This window comes from Phaethon lepturus, unplaced genomic scaffold (genome assembly GCF_000687285.1).
Source record: "Phaethon lepturus isolate BGI_N335 unplaced genomic scaffold, ASM68728v1 scaffold36671, whole genome shotgun sequence".
In the NCBI taxonomy this organism is placed as follows: Eukaryota; Metazoa; Chordata; class Aves; order Phaethontiformes; family Phaethontidae; genus Phaethon; species Phaethon lepturus.
The window spans coordinates 3,031-24,244 of NW_010519117.1; the positions used below are offsets into that span (position 1 = coordinate 3,031).

At 42.4% G+C, this 21,214-nt stretch overlaps 1 protein-coding gene across 1 annotated transcript; it reads right to left on the reverse strand.

The window, feature by feature from the left end:
* Positions 1–956: 956 nt before the first annotated feature.
* On the reverse strand, positions 957–20,706 carry COG7 (component of oligomeric golgi complex 7). The gene is made up of 16 exons (XM_010296940.1): positions 20,557–20,706; positions 19,911–20,027; positions 19,560–19,728; positions 17,371–17,453; positions 16,482–16,604; positions 14,357–14,555; positions 12,175–12,302; positions 11,431–11,585; positions 10,128–10,244; positions 9,521–9,586; positions 8,582–8,768; positions 7,412–7,552; positions 6,873–6,956; positions 4,823–4,937; positions 2,734–2,877; positions 957–1,278 (listed from the first exon to the last, which is right to left on the reverse strand). The coding sequence occupies exons 1-16, from the start codon at positions 20,677–20,679 to the stop codon at positions 1,112–1,114; spliced, it is 2,118 nt and encodes a 705-aa protein (XP_010295242.1). The 5' UTR covers positions 20,680–20,706; the 3' UTR covers positions 957–1,111.
* Positions 20,707–21,214: the final 508 nt, after the last annotated feature.

Sequence of the window (21,214 nt, forward strand, 5' to 3'; positions counted from 1 at the left end):
AGCTAAGCAGACAGTCACCCAGGGGAGAACACATCAGCCTAACAAGTCCCAAAAGGAGAACCACAAATGCAGCAACACTGGGATGAGAAAGGACAGACGCTGCCTGCAAACAAGCCAGCCAAAAAGCAAAGACAGCAGGAAAATTTGTGGATCGAGCTGAACACTGATTAAAGCAGCTTGAACCAAGTTAAGGAAAGAAGAGGCAAAGACATGGACGCTGGGTAAAGAATTATTCCCCCAAGGCATCCGGCGGTAAAAAAGGAGAAAACTGTAGAAGCAGATACAGACAAGGGGACGAAAGATGTTCTTCCCCCCCTTCAAAAGAGAAGAGTTTGCATGCGACATTTTATCCAGCCCAGTCTCACGCAGCTGGCATTCAGTTTTGGGCCCTCTTTCTGTTTTGTCCAGTTTCCTCCTAAGAAAAAAGGCTGTGGGAGAGTTGGAAGTATACTTAGGCCAGATGAGGTTTTTTTTCAAAGATCTATACACCAAGCTTTAATTTAATTTTACAAGAAAACAACACTTTCCTTACATTTCTTATAAACGTCATAGCTTTCAGTAGAATACATTAATTGCACAGGAACAACCTACAAAACTGGTTTTATTCTCAGGGTTGAGCTTCATCATGCCTCATCTACTAATTGATAAGACTGTCGTCTTGGCTTTGTGAATAATGACAGACTTGAGCAATGACGATTGCCTTCAGGTAGAAGAGCTTCCAATCAGTCGATCTTTGTTGCACTTACCCCATAATTTTAGATTCAGAATTGATTAAATTTTCTGAAAAAGTCAGTCATCTCACCGCCATGAAGCATGAACTCTCCAACAACCGGCAGAACACTTCTAGTCAGAAGCCAGCACTGTTCAGCCTACTCAAGGTCATCCACATAGTTTTTGGTAAATTTGGCTGTAAGACATCTTTCCTCATTTCTAAAGATGGAAAAATGGAACAAGCATTTCCTAGACAATGACATTTATTAGAAGTTATTCAGAAATAAAATTCCCCTAATCCCCAGAGATATTTTCACTGTCCTTGCAAAATTACAGGGAAATAAAAACAACGCGAACAGTTCAGCCCTTGAACAGTGTCCAGCAGCAGGGATGCTACAAGCTAACACTCCAGGCCTCTCATTGCAGCAATGCTGCTGGCCATTCTGCGGGGCATGCTTTTTGCAGCTTGCCGGTAGTCCTCTGGTTTTGCCTTCAACAGAGTAACAATATTCTGCAGTGTTCTTGATGGCTGAAGGCCGAGGGCATCCATCACGTTTATGAGATAATCTGTAAGATTAAGGATAAACATGTATTTGAACAGGCAACAGGCACTGTGCAAATGAGTTATTCTTCATTCTTCACGACAGCTAGAATCCTGTCACTGATAGCTCAAAAATACAGAAAATGGCAGCATGTTTGGAATCTAACTGTACTGACTGATGCGTATTTTTGGCGTTCTGTACACCTCCAGTTCAGACAACTTCTGTTCAGAGAACTGAGACACATTCTGCCAGGTTTCAGTATCTGCACACAACACCCTCCGGGCGGTCAGTCTCCACGGTCACAGATAAAGGATCACAATCACGCTTTTAAAGGCAAAGAACTTGCAACAAAGCTGGGAAGTTCTGCAGAGGTGAACGGCTGTCGAGGCAGGAGGGAGTTCCAGCTCACTGATTCGAAGTCAGTTGGGGAATTAAGGATAGCAGGGAGAATGCTGAGCAACCAGCCTCTAATCCACTGGTTTGTTTTTAAGCAATGCCGGGGTAGGGGGGGAAGATTCAGGCCACATTCACTGGCATTCAAGCACGCTTTCAGGGGAGCTGAGGACGAGATACTGTCTGCATCCTTATTTTTGAGCTTCTCCATGGGGAAGTCAGCAGGAAAAGGACTAACTGGCATTTACAATAGCTGTAGTGATCTCTTGGTGACACTTTCATCATCTTCAGGTAAGAAAAACTCATCTCCTCTATATCCTGCAGAAACACCTTCCCCAATACCTTCCACCAGTCCTCCCTCAGTCACTCTGCATGGCATGGGAGAAGCAGAGATGGCACATGTTGTTCACCTATCTCCCATTTTGCTGTTGAACATTTTTCCATGCTGAAAGTAGCTTTAGTCACCTAGCACCTTCAGAGTGGCAGGACAATAAGTTAGCCATGGCAGGGGAGCTGATCCTACAGGTTTTGTTAAAAAGGGTGCTGGTCAAGTGCTCCACAATTACTTTTGGAAGGCCCTTTAGCTGATCTTCCTACTTCAGCTATCAAGCGGATGGAAGAAATCAACCAGCTGCCCTCTTTGTAATCTACTGCAGCACTTCCCAACAGGCTTGGCACATGCTGTGTACCTCCTATATGGCATATACTGGCAGTACGTGGCACTCTGATGAGAAGGGAGAGAGCAGTGCCACACTTGAAAAGATTATATATGGATCTTTCTTGCTAAGACTGGCTTGTAAGGGAATCCTCTCAGTTCAGGAGGACTTTGACTTCCACAGTCAGAAACACAAAGCAGTGAAGAAGCAGGAGTACCTACTGGAAAATCACCCTTCCCTTGAAAGAGGGATGTGACAGAACACTTTGCAAAAGGGAAGCTGTGAACCACACCGCCATGCCAGGTATCAGATCAACGTGCTCACGATTAAAGGAGAAACCCACACTGCAGTTTCTTCAAATATAACGCAACGACAGAGCAGCCCATGTGTTACGGCAGCAGTTCTCAGGCCAGTGTGTGCACTGAGCTTACCAATGTCTGTGGCAAGCTGCTTTGTCGAATGTACTGTGAGCTCTGGTATTTGCAGGATGACTTCACAGTAAGTTTGCATTGTAGCTCTGGCGATGGAGCCCAGCCAGTAGTCAGCCATGTTGTCCAGCTCAGGTAATTCATCTCCTGGACAGAAAATTCTCATTAGCAGTCAGCAGTCTCATTCACCTGCATTTGCTGGTTTTGTAACAAAACATAATTCATAAATGGTTAACTATTTCTTCAACAGGACATTAAGGTATTCAGAGTTTACCAGCTGTTACATATCCTCCCCAATACTATAAAACATTGTAAGTTAGCTCAAGACCCAAAACACTTTACGCTTCCCTCTATTACTTCTCCAGGTAAGTAATTTCCAAAGGGCTGACAGGTGATCAGGCTGGGATCAGGGGCACTGCCTGCCATGTTCTACAGGATCACCTTCCAGGGGTAGTTTACAAACTACTGCAACGACAAGGATTCACAGGGGTTGTTTTCAAGCCCTAAAGGCATTCTATGTTTATCAGTGTTTTGAAAATTAATGGGCTATTAAATATGTAAATGCTTCAAGATGACAAAATAAGTAATGCAAAAACCTGAAGAGCATATTCTCAGAAGGCTACAGGAAGACTACGAATATCAAGCTCGACGCTTCCTTGATTGTCAGTGGAAATAAACACCAAGAAGAGATTAACCACAGCAAACCATGGTGCGCTGCCAACCCACTGGGAAGCATTATGTAGCTACTGCTAACTGCAGCAGGATTAATGACACAACAGGTAAGGGCAGCCACAACTCAGCTTGCTGCAGGAAATTAAGGAACAACATGCAGAAAGAACTCAGCGTTTTCTGGGGAGAAAGTTTTGAACAGGCAGCTGGGCTGTACTTGTCTCAGCAGCCACCCACAGCACCCACTGCACTTCCTTCAGCACAGGGGGGTTAATCATTGTGGCTGGCATCTAATCACTAGAGTCAGGTGGCACTGGTAGTAGCAGTGGAGCTCTAATGATTTTTCAGCTGGAGTTAAAAAAGAATTTAAATGAAGCAGTCAGCATTCCAGAATTGTGTCCTTACTGAGCAAGAACCAGACTACAGCGACTATAACACATGGTCAGACCCTTAAGAAAAGAAATTTCCCAAGATGCAAAATCTGTCCAAAATAAGACAGACAGCAGATCAGTTTCTGACCGTGGGCTCCTAACCTTTGTCACGGATGGGCACAGGTTAGCATGTCACACAGGGTGTAACAACAGTTCCTCCTGGATTTACAGAGAAAAGGTGCAGAGGAAAAAGTTGCTTACAAGTGAACAGCATTACTCACCTGCTTGAGAACAAATAATCTATTCCTGAAGAAAGGAACTCAGGGGCTCTTCTTTTTCTAGCAACAAATTAAGGGGCTCAGGAAGGTCATGAAGGACTGCATATTTTATACCACAAGTGATTAGTGTAAAATTAAGCTTACGGGACACTCTCTCCAGATTTCACTAGGGTCTGAAGCTGGAAAGCTTCATACCAGGTTAGTTCCTGGCAGCAGTTGCAAGAATCCCACCTTAGATACTGTCTGGGGGCAAGCACACACTGTGTGATCACAAATGCAGGGTTGCTCTCTTCAGCAGACAGGAACATTACAGGAGAGTCAGCCAGCCTAACAATTCACCACTTCTAAGCATGATCACAAGCTTCCTCTTTGCCTGTTCCTTGCTGTGCACTGCTGCCAGCTCTGTTGCATAGTAGACCTCTTAGGAAGTTGATTTAAATCACTTCATTGATACATTTTTGAGAGAAACTAGGCCAGAAAAGAGGGAATACTTTTCTGTGGGGTTAACAAATGGAAACTGCCCTACTGTGGAACCAGCACAAAGGAGAAGGCAGGAGTGCAAAGCTGGAGTGAGACTCCCCTTCAGCAAGCTATTAGACAGTCCACGCTGCTCCAATGGACAGGCTGATACAGAGCAGCAGCCACAAAAGCTAACTTTAGAAGTCTTTCAGGCTAGATGGTTCAACAGTTCCCTTCAGAGTTTGGGAACTGACCCCAGGTACCTCCTGTTCACTCCTTTCCCCCAGACACTTCAAGTCTTTGGTTTCACCCTACCTTGTTCTGGGGGGTAAGGCAGTTTTCCAGCATGTAATGCCAGTTCCAAAGCAGAATCCTCTTGAGTGACAAATGGCTCAAGGTGGAGAGGAAGTGACATAATATATTGCCCAATCTAGAATAAAAGCATGAAGAGCTGAGTAACTGAACAAATGCGAAGCAAGTACTTTGCTAGAGAAGTCAACTGCAGTAATCCACACCTGAAAGCAGAAAGCTGAGCTTGACAGCAACTCACTAACCTACATTTGCTCAGAAAGAAATTGGCTCTTGCTCATCGTTACACTTTGTACAAGAAATAATTTTTCTCAAGGTCAGAGAACCAGCCATTGAAACAATCATGTTAAGAAAAATCTGTACAGAGAACTGGTATTTCAAGCAAATCTTTGATCCCTGCAGCGTTTGTCCCCTTCTGTCCCCCAGAGCAGAATCTAAGAGCCTGAAGCAAACAAAACCACAGAAGAGGAAACACGGATTCAAATGACTATATAATCATGAAATTACAGAAATGTATCACTCCCAAACAGGGACCATGCTTACAAATTTGCATGCCTAAGCTATGTAACTTCAGGCATACAACAAATACTGCACTGTTATAAAGTGATTATCTGCTGCTACAGAGAATCTGCCTAGATGCAGACACACAGTTCAGAGTACTTCGTCTCCCCATTATGAAGCACACTCATTAAGAGCTTTTTCCTGAGCTCACATCACCTGCCTTTTCTTCTACACAGCACATATGCCACATCGATTTGTTTCTAAACTCTACTTCAGTTTTTTAGTTTTCAATTTCACTCCACAATGTGATAGCATTATTTCAAGACTACCTAAGACAAAGGCTTGGCTCAGCCTTGGCCCATCTATCACTCAGCAGTAGGATAAAGCGTAGATCTGAAAGGATGTCAGAAAACAAATGCTTTGTATCTGAAATTTTCAGAAGTTCCTCTTTGCCTTGGACAGGCAGAAACGTCCTTTGATTTCTCACAGAATCAAGTAACAACCACACACATCTCAGTTTTAACTTTCAGTTAAAGTGTCAGGGGAGCATATTCAGCCTCTTACCATGCACATCTCTCCTGGTGAACTGTGTTAATTAGAAAGCTACTTAGAAATTTAGTAGCAACCTTTCCTTGAAGTTTTATCTGATACACTGCCCATGAGCTTTCTAAACCTCATAAACGTCTCTCAGATAGCTAAACTGAAGCTACCCGTGATAAAATTATCCCACAACTTGACTGACTACCAATTTCTATACATTTCTTTTTCTTTTTTTTTTTTTAAAGCTTTAAAAGCAAAGTATAACAGTTTGTAGGCCATAAGCCAGTGGAAACCAAAATATTACAAGCTTTTGGTTGCAGCCTGTCCTTGAAAAATCCATTCCCTGTGTGATGCACAGAATGGTAGTAACATAAAAAACTTGCTTATCAAAGTATACTTTGTATTGAGATAGCAGCAGCAGATAATATCTGAACTGCAAATTTGGCAGTGACTTGAAAAGACAACAGGAGAACAGGAGAGCTACCTGAGTGATGTTCAGAAGCAAAGAACTGAGGAGGGCCTCATCAGAAGGAATGAACAGCTCACTCTCCTTTTCCACTCAGACACCCCACTACCAGAAAGGTTTCGTTGTCATTCCATCAGAGAGAGAAACCAGGGAGTCACATGGGGATTAGAAGGGTAAGAGCTCAAGACTTTTTTTTAACTTCATAGTATGATTAAATCACTCCAATACACACTGCAGCAACTTCTAGGCTGCATTATGAAGATACGCTCAGTATTCACCACTACAAACAGATGTCGGCACTTCTCATCCCATTACAAGAGTTAACACTCCAAACAGTGCAGTTCACTGGGGAAGAACCTCTCCTTGTGATCCTGACATTCTTTTGCTATTCCAGAACTTGACAGAAATTTCATAAAAGCTACAATGAATGGCACTGAGAGCATCTATCACCATCATATAACAATTTCAACAAATGCTACAATTTTACAAAAAATTGGGGAAATGCAGAAGAAATTTCCCCAGCACTGGGCTTCCCTTGCATGGTCTTACATTGCTGATATATTCCAGAGGAGTCAGACTGAAGTTTGGCAGGTCATCTGTCAGGGTCTCACCAATGCCACCAGAGTTCCAACCCTGTAAGGCAAAAAGTGCAGAATGAACCCATGACTTTCTGGATCATGAAGTCTATCAGTATTCTAGGAAGGAGTCACCCAGCAACATGAACTGTGACTACCCAAGGACTCCTAGAAAGCAGAGGGTGAGAAAACTGTTACCCTTGTCCTCTCTCAGGCCCAAACCACTCACACCCTTTCCACACAGATCCCGGTGGGAAATACATGCTCCCACAGGTTAGAAAAGCAGCATCTCAAACAAACATCAGAGCTTGCAAACATAGCTGTCTGTTGCGAACGCTGTGGATGAAGGGAGGTAAACTTTTCCACTGACTGTAGCTCATGGAAGAAATGCAATACCAGAGGGAAACACTCTGAAAAGGAGAAAGGTAAGCAACATTGAGCTGTACACCACCCTAGGGTATCCCACGGATAAACCTTGCCCGTTCAGATCAGATCAATGTACACATTACTCACCTCCATCTTTGAAACGAGTAAGAGTTGTTGTTTGATGCGAAGAAAAACAGAATCAAAAGCCAAGTGGTGTGCCAGCTGGTTGAGGCGGCTTAGGGCAGATCGTGACGAAGACAACAGGTTGTGGTTACTCGTACCTTTTTCCTAACACACACAAGAGACACAGAAAAATGCTTACATACAGCAGTCGTTAAACTGACCACACAGAAGCTATGTTAACATTCTTAAAGAGGTCTTTATTATGCTATCCTAATATGGAAGAGCTTTCCTCTTCAATGGCATAGCTTGTTTCCTTTGGGATGCCCTATTCCAACCAGTTATTCACGACAGAAGTGCGCACTGCTCTCTGAAACATAGAACAAAGAATCAGCATCACATTCCAGCCATTCCAGGCACCAATACAGGCTAGATACTGAGAAACTTGCAGGAAAGGTGGCAAAACTGCTCTCTTCTCAAAGGGCACAACTAACTAATTCACTGCATGGAATTAAGCACAAGTTTTACATGAATAGTACCTATGGAACTTGACTATTTAGCAAAGGTTTAAAGTCAAACATATACCACTGAAGGCAGAACTGCACAAGCTGCAGTTAAATTAAGTGCAAAAAAAATCAAAACATTTTGAGGAAACACGAGACAGAACTCATAACCTTGACTTCACCACTACATGTGACTGATGATGGCAAACATAACTTAGATCCACAAGAAGATAACTAGAGTCATTCTACCCTGTTCACAGATGCATGCATGAATGATCTTGCAGAATTATATTTCAGAATGGATATGGCAGCAGAGCGTAAATGACAAAGAAAGTCTTGTGAAGCCAGTATGTGGGCTCCAGAATTTGAGATGGCTCCAACACAATCTTCCCAATGCTTTCTGTGACAAAATCTCCCTCACCTCACCTTATCAGCTACACATGATAAGGGCATGTTCACAAAACACAGCCAGGATCTGGGGAGAGATGGGATGAGCCCAGACTTTCTGAGTTTGGACATTTCATCTCCCCGCGGATTGGTATCTCTGTGGAAGACTTGGAACATAGCCCATCAAAAGGCTGCAGCTCAGGATGAAAAGTCATCAGGCTGTAGGGGGAATCCAGGGCTCATCTACCAAACGTGGGCCCAAGAGCATCCTGTGATAGGGGCAGGGTCTCCCAGGCACCAATGCTACCTTTAGAGTGTAAAGCGTTTCCATAAGGCTGGCATATTCAGATGGATTCTCCTTCAAAAGATAGTTGTATTCCTGCCAAGGGTTCTTTACAGAGCTCTTCTTTTCTGCAGAACTGGTATCCTGAAAGCCAGAAAAACTACAAGGGCTGTAGGAGTCTGAGAGATACTTCCCAGCAGTTGATAAAATCCTGAAAATAAGTACACAGAAGTCACCAGCAAAATCCTCTGAAATCGGCACGGTTGCTCTCAGGTTGGTCCAAGGACCAACACTACCTTTATGTTACCTCAAGGGAGAGAGTATTCAGTGGTGGCAGATACTAATTACCAGCCAACTCTCACACTTACTGTGCAACTCAAAAACTGCAAAAATATTGAGATGAAAGAGAGAGGATCATGCTCTCAGAACATCTAGCAAATATGGAACAAACCCAGTCTCCTGCACACTGCAGGCCACTGTGTCCTATACTAAGCACAGACACTCAAGTCAGACTAAAGCATTTCAATGTACAAGAGGCTGAACAGTGCTCTGCTTCCAAGCAACAAAAGATCTATGTGCTGCCTCTGCTCGGCACTGCTCAATTTACAAGGAATTGATCAGTTGAGGTACACCTCTAGGTGATTCATTTCAGCAAATGATTCATGCCCCATGTCACAAGGGGGGTGAGAATTTGCCAATTTGACCTGGTAGAAAATTCCTTCCCAATCTGGCAGTCCATTTGAAGCCCAGCAGGTATCCAAGAAAAAGGATTCTTGCGACTGTCTCAGGGCACATGACTGAGTGGGACAGTCTGTGACGCATCTCCGACATTTCAGAAGATGGGGAGGAGGAGTGGCTCTGCTTTCCCTCCATGGTCTACGCAACAAAAGCACTTTGGGGTTTGTTTTCTTTCAGCTTGGTACCTATGTTGACAGCTCATGAATTAAGTTCAGCAATGCTTACCTGTTGGCCAGTTGCTGCTCAAAGTCTCCACACTGACGAAGGAGCTCACCGCAAGTAGTAATTATCCTAGGAAAAAACAAGACAAAAACACATGTTGTGAGATTTGAGGCAGATAATGCCAGGACCACCCCCCCAAGACAACCCATCTCAAACATGTGTCAAGTAATTCTAAAATGCAATAACCAAACTGTAGCCCACAGGGGACACATCTGTCAAGAGCTAATTTGGCTATTAACTCTGCATCCTTTTGATAACATATTGATTTTTTTTTTCCCCTCCGACAGTCTCATCCACACGCTACTTACCATCATCATGGCTAAGGCCAGCTCAGTGTCACTGGGAAAAATTCTAAGAGCTGCTGATATTTCAAGTGATATGACATGCAGTCTTACTCCAGACAGGGTGGGGAGCCTTACACAGCCTTACTGTGCCAGCAGCAACCTGAAACCCAGTCACTAACACTAACGCTCCCAGCAGCACTGCAGCTAAGTGGGCATAGCCCTGCATTCTCCACTAAGAACTTGTGTAAACAGACCCCAAGTAATTTCCTTCCAACTTTGATACAAAAATAAGTTCTGAGCCAGGCAAAAAAATAAATCCCTTTTACCGGACAGAGTTTTGGAATGCAGTCCAGTCCTCCTGGAAAAGGGAATCTGAGAGGACATCATCCAGTTTACATTTCTTTCGTATAGACTGCAATGTATTTGTGAAGTCAGATGTATACCTGTAATGAGAAATGGAGAAGAGACAAGCACCAGCATAAGAGAATAAGTTGGAGAGCAGCTTAACCTGCAATTTGCTCATTCAGTCCTCTACAAGGGCCAAATAAGAACTAGAAATATTAAAAGGAGCTCAGAAAAGACACTGTTGTTCCAGGCCAAACACATAGATGTGAAGAATTGATCAGCCACAGCCCACTCAAGCCTACACTAGAAGACAGGAAGAAACTCAAGAGTAACAGATACGGTGTGGCTACTTCAATTTGCTGCATATGGATTACTAGGAACTCTCCACTCCCATGAGAGGGTATGAGTATGTCATTTTTGTTACCACTACAGTAATTGCATCTCCTAGAAAAGACCAGAAAAAGTTTTTAAGGCTACTGCTACTCCAATATCACTTGGCCCTTACTCTAGGAACATAGTGACAACAACCTTATGAATTTGTTTTTTCAGCTACTCCCCAGATGAGAACATGGATAAAAAGGAGAACATTTTGTTTTCCACACCTCGCCTTTTTTTTTTTTTTTTTAAGTAATGCCCATAAGCTGGAGGCATGCACACTGCTATGTAATTGCTTATAAAGAAGGTGAGATCGGAGAACTGTGCTTTCCACTTCCCTCTTCCTCACAGGGCAGCAAGGTAACGCCTTGGTTTATACCTTGTGAGCAGCTCTTTTGATATCAGGAAAGAATAAGGAGGTAATCAGTACTGGAATATCATCTAAGCAGGCTGTCAGTGACACTTCAAGGCAAGAACTTACAGGGAACCTCACTCACTAGAGTATCTCGCACTTAGAGGCAGATTCTGAATGTGAGGTCACTTGTCCCAGTAAGTATACACTTCCTCACTGAGATCTGCTTTCATCAGCCTAATTCATCTTTGTCTTCCTCTGTTTTGGGAAACTTTTTTCCCTCCAAATGTACTTATTAAAAATGAAAACTCAGTCCAACCAGAATAGAAAAGAGCTGAGAAGTCTTCCATTTAGCCATAAAAAGCTTCCATTTTTCCCCTAAGAAACAGTCACTGCCTGAATGAAGTGGTAGGAGGGGATATAAGATGATTCATATTACGATTATAGATACTTACTGCTCTCAGTCATTTTTCATAAACTACAAAATCCTTGGCCACAAACTGAATACTTGCCACTCCCTTAGGATAAATGCAGCAGTGTAACTAAAAGCACCTTACTTTGTGAACAGAGCTTTCAGGGCTTTAAGAAGCCCACACGCTCCCAGTCCATCAGTGAGTTTAATGCAGTTGTCGATGGCTCCAGAAGCCAGAATGAAGAGTTTGTTGACTGAATGGTTCAGTTCCTGGACACAGTCAATTACTTCCCAATGCTCCTAAACAACAACAACAACAAAGTTGAGCCTGACTCTTCTTTCAGTGAGTGTCCAGACATTAGAGAAAAGACACCTTGTATAGCACACTGTTCTCTCAGTATCCCCCAATCTTGTGACACACTTAACAGAGAAAAATGCTGGTTGCTTCCACCCTCCTGTACAGCGAACGTTAACAGAAGTCAGACTATCAAATCCTATGTTTCCCAGGTCTTCAAGGAAAAACAGTTCTGCCAACAACAGAATCTTCCACAAAAAGGACTTTCTTGCCCCCAGTCTTGCTCCTAATAAATTCTGTAAAACCTGAAGCAGGTTCTTGCTTGGTAGTAATATTTTGGTAAAGCCCTTCTCCAGCAGATCCACACAGTGCTGGTTACTGGAGCAGAAGAAAAGAGTTACCTCCAACCTGACAGTGCTGCTGAAATTAAGTTTATTTCTTAAACAAAATTTACTTAACACTATCAAAATATACTGCAAACAGAAAATATTACCAAAAAATTAGAGGAGGAAAGAGAGCAATAACTATGGCAAAGACGCTTGTATTTAGTAGGTGCTTCAAGCCGCTCCCTGTGAACAACGACTGCTACCTTACCAAGGGCACTGCACTGATCTGAATGAGGAGGTTTTCTTCTTCCAGGTCTCCATACTCAAGTTGATAGGGCTTGTATGGACCATAAACTGCTTCCACCAGTTCCATCACTTTTACCAGGTTCTGCTCCTCTAAAAAGAATCAGATGTTTAGTCTGCAACTAGGTGAATGTGCTACTAAAAACCTTTTTTCAAGTAACATGCAGTAGTTCTTCAATTAGAGCATGCTGCCTACACAGGCTTGGAATGTTGCCCAACAGCTTTAAGTCTCAACTACACAGACTTTTAAAAAATTTTTTTAAAACCAAGGTTATTATCTCTACCTGCTTCTTAAAACCAAGATGCTCTACCTCAGCAAGTGCCTCAAGAAAATTATCATTCACTGCTCCAAAACAGCCTGAGTGACAAAATTGTATTAAACATTCCAACCTACAGTAGAAAGAAAATATTGAAACCATTTGAGAAGTGAAACCCATTACTCCCACAACTTAAAAGAGAGGCAATCCTCATTTATCAGAAACCCTGGTTCATACAATAATTGACACCAACTCAATTCACTTAACACTACTACTGCACGGTATTCATCAGCCAGAGCTGAATGTGAACCGTGAACTTAGCATCTCGGTGCCATTCCATTGAGCAGGGAGCTGCAAACCCAAACAAAAACGCCATCCGAATGATTATTTCTCTAATCAGAACTGGACAGCAGCTGTTACCGTGAAGTTTTGCCAAACTCAAACTAGCATCAAACCAGAATTACTTTGACTCCTGGATATAAAAAAAACCTTTTACACCCTAAGGACAGACAAGCAATGGAGCACGTTGCCCAAAGTGTTTGCTATCTCCACGCTTGGAAGTTTTCAAGATACCCTGAGTATCATAGTCTGAACTCAGCAGACCTTGCTTGGAGCAGGAGGTTGGACTAGTTCATCTCCTGAGGTCCCTTCCAACCTGAATTATCCTATGAATCATAACTGAACCCTCCCCTCACACATATGTAGGAACTGGTCTGACCCTGTTGTTCTGAGTCACTTGACCTTTCCATTCTTGAGATATTTCTCTTCCCAAACATCTTACCCCACAGCAAAAGAGATGGAAATAAAGAATATTTATTTTAAACACACTCCAATAACAGTTCAGCTGCTGAGTTCCTATTCCATCATTTTCTAGAATTTGACATAATTTTTCCAAGTCCTTTTTAATAATTTTTATTACAAACGGCAAATTAAGCTAAGCCGAGGATAGAAAATGACTGACAAGAGTACACCATCACAAAGACAACAAAAACAGTCACAATGACAGTCATACTCCCTGAAATTGCCCAGTAATCATAATTTACATGATCAAGTAAGAATTTGGGTTTAAATAGCTTAAGACAATGTTATGAGGAACCAAACATAGGAAACACAGCATTAGGAATGCTTCATTAGCTTTAATTTATGATTTTCCCATAGGCAGTCTTTGAAGGGGCCCTACCAGATTAATAAAGGACTATAAATAGCCAACAGTTCAAGTCAGGCATAAACCCATGTAAACACAGCACCTCACTACCTTGCGGTTTGTGAGAATTATTCATCAAGCCATGACCAAAATGAGATGACAAACATCATAAGGCAAGGAAAGCACAGGTTAGATATTGAATCAAACACCAAAGATGTTGCTAGGGAATAAACTACCAACAGTTCAGAAATAATATTTGGCCCTGCATTTTCACTTGATTAAAACATATGCCAGTAGCAACAGAAAAACTACAAAATAAAAATTAATAATCCAATGGATGCAGCTTTCTAGCAGGTTTTCTCTTGTTTAGTAAGGTGTGACTTAAGTTCCAGGAAACTCCTCAACTTTTATGCTTTGTGACCTTTCACAATGAGTTTCACAGATAGCTTCCCTAGAGACATTTCCTCATCCGTTAGACAGAAGAAGTACTAATGCTTGTCAAAGGAAATATTATACAGCCTAGACAGCAAGCATGCTCAGAACATGTCTGCTTCGGTAAACCCAATCAGTATTGTGTCAGTACCTTTTGTGTAAGATAGATACACATATGCACAAAGGTGCAAATGCCATGTAACTAGTCAACACTGTAGAAGAGAGAATCCCTCCAAACTAAACAAAATCCCACAACAGAACTTTACACAGGAGTTGGCAGAGCAGAATGGCAAAATTCAGTGCAAGAGCCTTACTCAAGTTTGGCAGCATTGCTACTTCCAGCCCTTTTGCAAAGTGGATGGTGGCATCATAGAGCTCCAGCAGCTTATTCAGTTTGGTTTCTTGGCCTGTTCTCTCCATGGCACTGCTGAGGCAGACAGGGATGGAAGGCACCAATGCTCCCAGAGTTTGAATCAACAATACAGTCACAATTTCATGGGGGTTCTTGAAAACCTGTGGTAACAAAAAAGCTACTAGCAAAAGCACATTATCTCAAAGGAACACGACAGGCAGCAGAGGGAAGCGGACAGCTTCCAGAGAGCGCCCCATTAACAAACCACATGTCACTGTCTCAGCAAAGACAACGATAAACTGTCCCACTCCAAACTGAGCAGGTCCTGTCAGTCCAGGGGCTGATACCTTCCTCAGCCCTCCTGAATATGCCCTGCTGGCAGAAGCAGCACCACTTCCCAGGGGCAACCATGGCCACCGTAGCCTCCCTTATGCCCCACAGAGACTGGGCTCCTGAAACAGAGGGACAGAAGAGGCAGAACAAACGGGTTTGCAGATGCTGACAGCAGAGAGGCAGGCTGCCATAACCAGAGGGGAAAGAGCTGGGAAAGCAAGCTGCAGCAGCTCGACCTGGACATTTGCACACCTAGCACAGAAACTGTATTGGGAGTGTGCTTCTTTCTATTAAAGAATTAATGTAAAATTACCTATTGGTGAGAGACAGTGACATAAAGATCAAGAAGATGACATCCTGTGCACAAACAGATCACAGATTCCTCAGATGACATGAGGTTCCAACCAAAAGGGAACAAAAACAAATCTGAAAAACCTCACAGGGGTGAAAAAAAAACCAACAGAAGAGGTCTGCTAAGACTGCAAGAACCTCACTGACCTAGCGTGCAGGACAGCCTGATTACAAAAGTGTAAGTCAATACATATTTTACTGTTGAAACTGTGCTTTGAATACAGCAAGCAAGGAACTAGAAGATAGGTATAGGTCAAAAACTGAATTCAGCAGAATAGAGGCACTACAGTAATTCGAAAAACCACCTGGCAGAAAAGGGCATTTGAAAACAAAGCACTCCGTTTACATAGGTGTGTTGGGGAAAAAACACATATATCAATAAAAAATGAAGAAATAGTACTACATCACAAGTCAAATTACTGGTCAGATAGGCAGAAGTCAGTACTGGAAAGGCTAGAAAGACTGTGATCAGCTGAGAGCTTTTATTTACGTGCACCACTCTCAACTCCACTAGCATAAAATGTGTTACAGCCTTTTATTGTGACTTTTTTTGTCAGCTATTCTTGCTCATTTGCTTTGAAAGTTGCGATCACCATGAAAAAGATCCGACGATTTCAGAAAGCAGAAGCAACAATGGAGATTGAGCGACACGAGTTTTGTCCCATGTGCCATTTCTCTCACACAATCCCCAGTTCAAAAAATATGTGCTAAAATGTAAGCTGTCATCTGACCTGTCATTCACATCGAATCATTAGGCAGAAAAAATACATTTCACGGAAACACTGAGCTCCTTTGCAGTACAGGCCTAGCATTTGCACCAGGCTTCATAACATGAAGATAAGAATCTCTTACCCTTCATGGATGAAAAACCAGGCTCAACCACATGAACTTATTTCTTCATTCACTAAATGACAGTAACTTTTTTGGACCCTACATTATTCCTGGCAGGAAAAAAGGAGTACACAGACTCTAAGGAGGAATAGCAGAAGCCCTCACTGATATCTCATACAGAGTGACATGAATCAGTCCAATATGACCTTGAGGGTTTCCTCCAGGCCAAGTAATAAAGCAATTCAGGCATTTCGAGTGTCTTGCAACAGAACACATTTGCAACACCAACAAATTAGATTTAACTTAAGATACAGATGAACGTGATAGAGCAGGTTTAATGTCAATAACACAGCAACCTTGCTGCCAGTAGAACACCAGAAATCAAATCTTGTCTGCAAGAGCTGGACAAGAAAGAGAAGTAGGTTGCAAGCCCTGTCTTGCATTGATAAGGCATAGAGTGTAACTCAAAGAGTGAGCACCGATGAACTGTTCTGCGCTTCATGAGAATTAAGAGAGTGTGCTCAGTGTCGTCCTCTCCCATAGGCTGCACCAATACTAAACAGTCACTGCACCTGTGTTGCCCACTGAAGCTGTGAGTGCCAGGTCCCAAGGAGTGTGTCATACAGTTCAGTCAACTGGCGATTTAAGCTTAAGTCACTTTGGCAAAGATCCTGCCACACTGCCACCAGCTGCACCTGCAGGGATTAATAAGAACCATTCTAAGAGAACTGACAGTCCACACATCTACTAGCTTTTGTTATTTCAAACCAAGGACTTCCCATGCAAAGCACTTTTGCTAAAACACAATGCCCATCCTTGGTCCTCTCTCCAGATTTCAGCATAACATTTTGCTATGATTCATCACCACAGAAGGAAAAGACTTTCAGCATGAAGCTAGAGGCTTCTTAGTTGATTCAAAGATTTAATTAACATTGGTATTTTACTCATAAAATGAGACCGTAACTGATACCCCCACATAATAGTTGAAATACTTGGCGAGCCCCAGCCTTGAACTTAATCCTCAAAAGTCGCAGTCATGAGAGAAATTTGAGGATCAGGTTATGGCTACAGAACTGTCAGGAATTCCAACTTTTAATCTTACCTGAAAAGAGTTTACAGAAGTCAGCAGCTGGCAAGTTGGAGCAATAAAGTTATTGCTGACACAGCCACATCCAAGCAAAGCAAAGCAAAACTATACAGCACAGAGAAATCAAGCAGAACGCACATATCCTATGTCTAGCGCAGGTAGGAACACAAAGCCCTGAATGGAGAATTACTCTTGAAACATGGGGAGTAAAGCCAGACAGAGAAGTCAGAGAACAAACATGGAAAATAACAGGTTCCATCCTCCTTCGAACAGGAAAGGTAAAATACATGAAGTAGCAGCTCCCCCTACAGTCCAAGCCAAGCAAGAATTCAAATTTTTATTCCTCCATATTAAAATATTATCAAAATACCTACCTTATGACACTTGTAATAATAAGCAAGAAGCTGGGGCATCCGATCAATCTCAGTGAAAACTTTAACAAATGTTTTTGCCTGATCTAAACAAAGCAAAACAACAGGCAGTTAACAGTCAGTCTCAAAGCTGAGGGTGAGACAGTAGTCTAACTGAGCAAGAGAATTCTTCTTTTAAGGGAATATTCACAATGGTCTATACAGAAAGGCACAATTTCACGTTTTGTTTGCTTACCTTCTCAAATAGGAGCAGAACCACCTAAAACACATACTCAAACAAGAACAGGTAGCAGACATGAGGAATGAATTCAACTTCTTAAATTTAACTTCTTAACCAGCAAATGTATGTAGTATTAAAGACAGATAAATCCAGAGCATTTCTTAGAAGGAAATCATTATTTTCCAGAATTGAGCCACTATCTACAAAACTAGAACACACCTCATGAAGTCCTCAGCTTTGCTTTCATCACTCCTCAAACTAATACCTAAGCTAGCTGCACAGCTATTTATTGTCTACATTTATGTCTATCTTTCTTCATGTACACATAATTTAGGGCAGATCGGTCAGACTTTAGACTTGCTACAACCACTGAATTTATACTCATGCCAAACTTGAAGAAAAACCCTGAAGGACAAATTGGTTCCCTATTGCATCTATTCGATAAAAACCCTGGCAGCTGCATATGAAGTGCCAGCTTTGATACTATTTCATGCTCTCTGCACATAACTTACACAAAGCTCTGAAATCCAAGTTCCTCAAAAGCCTGTTTAGTACTGTAAGGGGGTGACTATAGTTCTGTCCACAAAATACATCTGGGGTTAGAGGAATTAGTAATAAGACCTTGTTTTTCAAACAGGACCCAGAAGGCAGATCAACTATTACACTAAGGAAGTTGAAGCGCTCTTCATCTGCGTAAGTCATCGAATACAGACTCTCTGGAGATATGTTTACAGACTTGTATTACATCTATAGGAACTGGACTTCAGAAAAAACATGACTTCACAGTAAACAGAGAAACTGTCCTCAAGGGGACAAATGCCCATGTCTCCACATGCCCAGAACAGATTTTGAAAAGGAATGCAAACAGTGTTTAAAGTGAATTATTCTGAACAGTATGCCCAAGCAAAGGACCTTGTACCAGTAGACCTGCTGCTAGCAGCTTCCTTGCACCTGTATGTTTTCTTTGGTGGACAGCTCACAAAGCATATGAATATTCAATTTACTTTCATCCTAAGCACAGAAAATATTCCAAAACATCACCCTTTATCTTTAATTTGTCTGTAAAAGGTAATGCACTGCAACAGCAGGCATAGGACCTACTGTGAAGGTGACGAGCACAGTCCAAGAAAAAAGGAAGTTGTGCAAAGAAGGAAAGTCAGAAGAGGAATGTGAGAGAGAAGAAAGATCTATGAAAAGGATTAAGCACATTTGTTAGAAGAACAGCACATAGAGCTTCTTGCCTCCTCCGCTCCCTCCAGCTGTCTGCAGTCACACACTGCTGCACTTTGCCTTTCCATAGACAAGAACTCCAGAGTGCTGTGCAGCAAGAGCACCACAGCCCCAAATTCTCACTGGGACGTCAAGGTGCACACAGATCAGAGGCAACAACCACAACAAGTATTTTTCAGAAGCGCTGTGACAGTAGGAGAGGGAAGAAGGAGCACAAAGAACAGTCCAAAAAGTCAAATTTTCTAAAGGAAAATTTGTAAAACACTTTTTACAAGGTAGTAAGGAGTCAGAATGTTTCCAAATAAACTTCCTTCTTGATTACAACACCTAGTGGTAACAGAAATGCCCAGCAGCACTATGATAATGTAAAACCAGTGGCCTTCTGCTCACTTGAGCAGCACTTCCCACTTGGAGAGCATCCATGGCAAAACTAAACTATAACAGCAGGGCAGCCCTGCCCCAGCACCTCCATTTCACACATCTACATGGCCTGTAAAACCAGCTCATACTTTCCTTATTTCCCATAGTGGCCACAGGTACACCAAACTGTAGGAAAACCAAAGATGCACTGGACTGCAGGCAGCTGCAGAGCACATAACATTTCATGGCATCTAGCTCCACCAGAAAAAGCACACAACACAGTGCCAGGAGCCTTCAGGACATAAACTCCCCATCCAAACAATGTTTTACTTTTTAAAAATAAACTCATCACCAATTGTAAATGACAGAAAGACTTACTGACCTACAGACTGGGAGTTAAAAGCAGCAACAATCTGAGGGCTGGCCATGGCCTCTAGTCGGTTCTTCAGAGCCTCAAGATGCACACACTTCTCCGAGTAATCTGGTGTATCCACAAGCATAGCCAGGCTGCTCTGCATACTTGTTAGTTTGGCCGAAATCACAGACACATCCTGCCACCAGGGAAAGGCAATCCAGTTACCAAACATGACCTTAGAAAGCATTAATACCAGTTTCATAATGACATTTTACAAACAGGCATACGTTTTAGAGTCACTTCAAAAACCTACTGTTAAATGCAATTTCCCTGTAAAGTGGAAGGCACAAGGACCAAAAACAATAATGGGGTATCTACCTGTGTTTTAAGAGTCTCTTCAATGTCTGCACTTAACGTGCTCCATTTGTCCGCTTCCTGAAGTGACTCGGCAGCCAACTGCATTCTAGATTTCACTCGGTCAATCTCTACCAGGACCTGAAGAAAAGAAATAAATAAACGTTGCCCATCAAAACAAAAGATGACTGCCATAGATACTTACATTATGGGACTTATTTTTGACTTGGATTAAAAAAAAAAAAAAGTGTGAAAAGATCGTGCTGTTACAAGGAGGAAGGAGTTGGTTGAAAGAGCTAGAGATATAAATCAACTTCCAAAGTCAAACAACAAAAGGTTACTTTGAATTCTAGATTCAAACAATTCCGTACTTCTAGTATCCACTTTGTCTGAAAAAAGCTACGCACCCAGCTAACAACAGGCAGAAATCTGGGCAGAAATCAGTGTCCCCAGCCAGGTAACAGAAACTCTGTCTGAATTGAAACATGATTAGCTGTTCCTTGGGAAGTGCAGATTGCACTGGTCTGTGTCACGCCCACTTTTCTACTATTAATGTTGAAAGAAGTGTTTTTGTCCCTCTTGAGTTCACAAGATTGTTTAATATAAGCAACTCTGGAAACTTTAGAATTTCACAAATTGCAGACAAACACTAAGTAAGACAAGAACCCACCTGCATTGACTGAGCTGTGTCTTCTTCAAATTTCTTGATATCTTCTTTAACAAGGATCATTTGCTCCTTCAGGAATGTCGCCTCCTGTTTCAAGACTTCCACTTCCCGGAGGACTCTGGGCATGTTCTGGAGAGCCTGATGGCTTGTTTCTACAGAAATACCAAGCACTACAGTGAGGAGGGCCTGAGAACCCTTGCAGGAAAGAGGGAGTTTTTTGATAATCTTATATACTCTTCAATACTAAAAAAAAACACACCAAAAACCAAACAAAAAAAACCCCAAAAAACCCCCCCAAAACCCCCAAAAAACCCAAACAACAAAGCAAACCACCAAACAACAAAACTTTAGTTATATCTTTAAAATTTAAATGCATACTTTATCATAGAAGCACGGAATCATTTAGGTTGGAAAAGACCTTTCAGATCACCGACTCCAGCTGTAAGCCCAGCGCTGCCAAGCCCACCACTAAACCGTGTCCCTAAGCGCCACATCTACACGTCTGTTAAGTCCCTCCAGCGATGGCGACTCCAGCACTTCCCCCGGGCACCTGTCCCGGTGCTTCACAGCCCTTTCGGTGAAGAAATTTTCCCTCGTTTCCACTCTAAACCTCCCCTGGCAGTGGCAGCTGCTTCTCAGCGTTTGGAACAGATCTTTCAGG

Bases quoted from the DNA above. Each gene is read 5' to 3' on its own strand.
- COG7 (XM_010296940.1), bottom strand. From the start codon at position 20,679: ATGCCCAGAGTCCTCCGGGAAGTGGAAGTCTTGAAACAGGAGGCGACA. The intron at 17,454-19,559 runs GTCAGTAAGTCT...TGCTTTGTTTAG, and splicing joins TTTTAACTCCCAGTCTGTAG to ATCAGGCAAAAACATTTGTT. The intron at 14,556-16,481 runs GTGCAGTGACTG...TTGTTACCACAG, and splicing joins AGCTTCAGTGGGCAACACAG to GTTTTCAAGAACCCCCATGA.